The sequence below is a fragment of the Quercus suber genome, unplaced genomic scaffold (assembly GCF_002906115.3).
Source record: "Quercus suber isolate HL8 unplaced genomic scaffold, Cork oak 2.0 scaffold_78, whole genome shotgun sequence".
NCBI lineage: Eukaryota > Viridiplantae > Streptophyta > Magnoliopsida > Fagales > Fagaceae > Quercus > Quercus suber.
Genome location: NW_027069543.1, coordinates 39,757 through 45,756, shown reverse-complemented (window position 1 = coordinate 45,756; position 6,000 = coordinate 39,757). Strand labels below are relative to the sequence as shown.

General features: G+C 36.0%; 1 protein-coding gene across 1 annotated transcript; it reads left to right on the top strand.

Moving 5' to 3' along the window:
- The first annotated feature begins 2,620 nt into the window (after positions 1 to 2,620).
- Positions 2,621 to 3,480, top strand: LOC111991566 (21 kDa protein). Its single transcript, XM_024023345.2, has one exon. It carries the CDS (start codon positions 2,655 to 2,657, stop codon positions 3,243 to 3,245), a length of 591 nt encoding a protein of 196 aa, XP_023879113.2. The 5' UTR covers positions 2,621 to 2,654; the 3' UTR covers positions 3,246 to 3,480.
- The last annotated feature ends 2,520 nt before the right edge of the window (positions 3,481 to 6,000 follow it).

The window sequence follows — 6,000 nt, the reverse complement described above, 5'->3', positions numbered from 1 at the left end:
GTCGCCAAAAGGCTCCCATATCAGACAAAGGCCATTAAGGGGCTAGAACAGTAAAACCGGTCACAGCAGGCTCTATATAAGAGACCTGTAGCTGTGTACAGGAAGGGGAGAGGAGGAATGGGAAAAGAGAAAACAAAGAGGAGAAAATAAAAGAAAAGAAAGAAAGAAAGAAAGCAAAAAAAGAAAAAGAAAAGAAATGCAAGAATTCTAAGAAAGAAAATAGAGAGAAAAGATAGAACAAGAGAACAGAGCAGAAGAAGGAAAAACAGAGTATTTTATGGCAGGCATGCACCCAAATGGGATAACCCCCTCTCTCCCTCAATAGCCTTGCTCTCTATTGAAGGAAAATACGGCTCATACCCGAGCACATACCATTTGAGGCTGGCCTTTCAAAGCAATTAATTTCTCCTTTGAAGTTACTTGCGTTGAGGGAGCAGTTTTCCCTTCTTGGTTAGAGTCCCGCGGTAATACTTGGTGTGGCAGACCCATTACTTTGATTCTACTAACCCCGTTCTACTCTTTGTTTAAGTTTTATTCTTTGAACGTGAGGCCTTTTAAGCCATTTACTCTATTTATTGTGGCAGGAATAGTGACTGTACTTTCTTTACAATATCTATATTATGTCCGCCTGCCATAACCTCTTAACAATGACTTTGCCTGTTGTGAGCTTATAAATAGACTTAAGCAAACGTGGTGTGGCTTGTACACAAGCCAGGCCAAGGAAGTGGAAAAATATTTCTGCAGTAAAAATGAAGAATAGTCATTCACACGGCAGAAAGCTTTAAAGTACAGTAGAAAGCTTTAATGTACAGCAGACAGCTCTATTGCACAGCAGGAGGCTTTACGGCAGGAAACTTTACTGCAAAACAGAAAGCTTTATCACATAGCAGATAGCTTCATTGCATAGTAGAAAGTATTGCTGTACAGCAGAAAAGTTCCTTCTGCGGCAGAAATCAGAGAAAAGTTCATTCTGTGACAGAAACGTCAATCCTGCGGCAAAAACTGGCGAAAAGTCTTCTGCGGCAGAAAACAGAGGATAAGCCCACTTTACTGCGTCTTCCCTCGGACTTGGACTCAACGTTTGCGCATAAGCTGAATCAAATTGAGTTGCAGTTGGACCGGTCTCAACTCTCTTACTCAGAATACTCGGGCCTACTACCACGGGAAGCAGCCCAGCCCAACGTACAACAAAAAAGATCCCTGCAGTGTGCATCGACTATATTTTGGTGGTTAATTAGGAGTAGTCTATAAACAGAGGCTGTATAGTTTAATTAATCTAATGAGGAATCAACAAAGTTCTCATAATTTCCATCTTCTTTCCTCGAAGTTTTGATATTTCTCTGGGCCATAGTGCTTTTCCATTTGGAAAATATATATATCAATTTTGTCATCGGAATTTAAGCACACTTTCAGATAACATGTGACTCAGTGCCTGCCAGCTGCCAAGCTTGGAAGGACCTTGAGCAGGTCCCATTGTCTTTAAAGCCAAACTCACCAGTTGACCCATCTGTGCTCCCAATCTCCATAGAAGCTATTTATCACACACGTATTACTTATCGTTACTCAAATACTATTACCTCTCACCTTTTGAAATGACTGAATATTTTAAATGGAGGCTGACATTAGGTGTTGGTTTATCAAATGGATAAGGAATTGCTATGGTTCACACACTCAGGAACTGTACGTAACACACATGTTCACACAAGGTTAAATTTGACCCATCTAGCCTGAAAGAAAGATGACTTGAGTAATATTAGTAGTAATTTTACATTTTGCAATGTAAGTTTCTCCCTTAAATTTTAAATATTGAAGTAATGCCTTTCCAAATTTTGAAGAGCACATATTTTTGCCACTTATTTGTTGATCACTTTTTTGGCAAAGTGTATAATTTTTTTATCATGAGTGATGTTAGAGACATTACAATTATAACATAAGACTAATAAATTTAAGGGTCATTAATCACTTGTTTTTTTTTTTTTTTTTCAACAATTTATATATTAGGTTGTTGATCGAAGTCCACTAATAATATTTATTGTCAAATCAGTTTATAAACTTTTTATAATTAATACATTATCAATTATCCTATAATCTTAAGAACTGCTCTTATTATATAAATACTTGTAGGATGTAAGGGTAAGAGTTAAGATTCAAGTCTCTAGGAAGGAGCTTCACACATATATATACTTAGATTAGGTTAGAGTAGAAATTCTATTTTGTATATAAAAAGAACTGCCCTTATTAAGTAGGGCCAACATGTGAAAATGGTTTTTTTAATGGAAGGAAAATTAAAAACAAAGTTTGAATTTTGGACTTTTTGCTTTGACTCCATGAAATATTACTTATTTCAAAAAGTTTAAACCGTTAGAATGTTTCTAACTCTATGATAAAACATAAAAAGCCCTAGTTGTAATAAGAATGACGTGCTCTTTGCGTGAATTAGAGTTTAAGTTAGAGTTTAGAGTGGCACAACAACCTTTCTATATATTTCATTTTTTATGGCATCTTTAACTGAAGCTACGGGCTTCATTATGCTGCCACTTTTAGTGGGAACCACAAGCATGAGCTTTTCCTAAATATAAATTGGGGACCCTGCTAGCCTAAATTTCATCAAATTCCCCTACTCCCATTGAGAGACAAAGAGAGAGATTGGTATAATGGAAGGTTCATATTTTTCCACTCTCACGACCCTCGTTGTGTTTGCTACCTACATGAACCAATGCTTGGCAAGCAGACCAATTCCCACAGAAACAAACACCCAATTCATCAAAACTTCATGTGGTGCCACCACCTATCCAGAATTGTGCTTCAGCTCCCTATCTAGCTATGCAAACGAAATCCAATCCAGCCCCAAAGTATTAGCCAGCACTGCCCTCTCTGTGGCACTCACAACCACGCGCTCTACTTCAGAAACAATAGCAAAGCTGTACAAAAGCCAAGGGTTAAAGCCTAAAGAGGCTGCAGCCTTGAGCGACTGTGTGGAAGAACTAAGTGACTCTGTGGATGAGCTCGAAAATTCCATTAAAGAAATGGGCAATGCAGGTGGAAAAAGTTTTGGGCTCCAAATGAATGATATTCAAACATGGGTGAGTTCATCTTTGACAGATGAGGATACTTGCTTGGATGGGTTTACTGCGAATGGGAATGTCAAGAACACAGTGAGGAATCAAATTGTGAATGTTGCACAAATGACAAGTAATGCCTTGGCTCTTATCAACAGCTACGCTGCAACCAAAAACCTCAACTAATTAAAGTGAGATCTTAGCTTTAATTGTCTTGGGCTCAAAATTATTCTGACTAATGTTATGGTATGAATCACTTTGTTTAGAGGCCAGTAAATTTGCACAGAAAGTGCAAAATTGAGGGAATTGCAGAGGATTGGTAGGCCTTTGAGTTAGTAATTGTAATTGTAATGTGGGTTTTGATCATATATTTGTATTCTATTGTCAAAATGTATATCAAGTGTTTCTTATTTTATTAAAACATGGGGTATATTAATATTTTTAAGAATCAAAACATGGGGCATGTTATGAGCAAATATTTTCGCCATGAAAGATAAAGGATGTGAAAATATGAAACATAGTCCGGTCCACTATGAACACTGGAATGCTATTGCAAAAGGAAAATACTAGAAATACAAACTTTTTTGGAAAGTTCAGAAGTCTAGTATAATTTTTAAAGGAGCATAATTACCATTACTATGGGAAGAGTTATGACATGATTTTACTAAGTTTTCTTTTTTTGGAAAAATAATTACAATATACTGCTAACCCTGCAGTTTGAACCATTTTCTGCCTCTTAGACCCCTAGGCACTTTATGCATAGAGAGGTGTCAATTCAGTTACAAGGCTTTTGACTACTAAGTTAAATATTCTTGCTCTGTGAAGCCCACGGCAAGAAAGGCAAGTGACAATTTAATTTGTAACAGATGAAATAATGAAACATTGAGTAGCTTCTTGTGATTATGTGATGAAAGCACTTTCAGAAGGAACTTTAAAATTGTCAAATTGATGCAGATTCATCCCACCTTGAATTTTTGCAACCAAAGCTAACGAAGATTTTATGCCAGAAAATCCAAGAGCAAGTTTATATTCCATGGTGATATACGAATATTCTGCCCTTAATCATATCCAACAGGAAAGTGAATCCAAATTTCTTTCTTGTGACCTCACAAATTGCAAATACTAATTTATTAAGAATGTGAGAAGAAAAGTGTGGAGTTAATAACCAGTAGGGTTTTTTTTTTTTTTTTTAATTTTTATCTATTTATGATTTTAACCTCATTTCTTATTTTTAGAAATAAGGATAAATTAATTAAATTAGGAGTATTTTTGGAAGTGAATAATGTGGTAACTAACTTTCTAATTTCTCTTAATATATACTAGCCTCATCACACGTGTGAAGCGTGTGCGTTGAGGCTTTTTTTTTTTTTAAGTGATCATATTTTGTAAAAAAAAAAAAAAAAAAAACTGTATTTAATTATTATATATATATATATATAAGTTTTATTTTAAAATTCTAATTTATAAGTGAATAAATCAATTTAAAAATTAATAGGATAGTGGTCCTATTTTTTAGGCAATATTTTAGTAGGAGTTAGAGTTGTATTTTTACCGATTGTCCTTTAGTTTTGTATCTACTTAAACATAGAGCTGTAGGAACATTTTTGAACTAAAAAAATAAGAAATCCAAACAAGGGAAGCCCTTTAAATAGTAGCATAGATGATAATAATAATAATAATAACTAGTCACTAACCCGTGCAATGCACGTGATTGTTTTAAATCAAATGTTAACATGTTCAGGTTTAAACATTTCTCAAATTTCAATTATTGAAAGCTTAATTGGCTCTAATATAAAATGAAACATGTAATATTATGAAGTAATATTAAAAATGAGAAAAATACAAATATTACAAAGTAATATATTACAATAATCATAATGTGCTCTTACATTTGGTTTAATAAGTATTACAAAAGAACCAGTAAATAGAATAAATATACAATTGTGCTTACATCTTCAAGCTTTATCCAATACTTTTCAAGAATGCATTTCCTCCCTTTCTTAGAGCATCCGTAGCAGATTGTGTAAAAATTATGTTATTTTGCCACACCAAACACCTACTTTATTATTTTACCACATTATTTTACAACATCTCATTTATCAGATGTTTTATAATTCAATTCTAAACATTAAAATAATATTTTCTACACATTAAAATAATATATTATTCCCTCCCCATTATCATCAACAACAGCAACAACAACAACAACCCACACCGCAGATCAACCGCCACAGCCCACAACCACTGGCCACCCCCACAAATCAACCACCGACCACCAATATCAGCCACTGCTACCAAAAAAAAAAAAACACCATCAACCAAAATCTCATACCCATCCCAAATCTCACACCCACAATCCAATCAACCTACCACCATCAACCAAAATCAGCCAACCACCAACAATCAAAACAACCAACTACCAAAAAAGAGAGAGAGAGATCGGTGAGATTGGAGCGGCGATGACGATGGCGATGATCGGAGTGGCCTTACCCATGACGCTTGCGCCTCCAACGACGATGGCGATGATCCAATTGGAATGGCGATAAGAGAAGAGCTGGGTCCGATCGGAGTGGCGATGGCGATGAGAGAAGAGCGATGTTCCAATCGAAGTGGCGATGACTATGGAGATGATCCGATCGGAGTGGCGATCTGATCGGAGTGACGATGGCGATGATCCGCTCGCGCCTCGCCCATTTTGTTCTTTCTCTATTGAGGGAAGAGCTGGGTTTGATGTGAGAGAGGGAGCCGATGAGTGAGAGAGAAGGGAAGAGTTGGGTTTGATGTGAGAGAGGGAGCCGGTGATTGAGAGAGAAGAGAAAAGAAAAAAATGAAGAGAGAGGCGAGAGAAAAGAGAATATAAAACATTAAAATTTTTGCAACATCTGTCCGTACCGTAGCAAATTTGCAACGGTACTGTAGCAATGTGGTATGATTTTTGAGA

What these genes read in the sequence shown, in the direction of transcription:
- LOC111991566 (XM_024023345.2), top strand. Translation starts at nt 2,655, where the DNA reads ATGGAAGGTTCATATTTTTCCACTCTCACGACCCTCGTTGTGTTTGCT.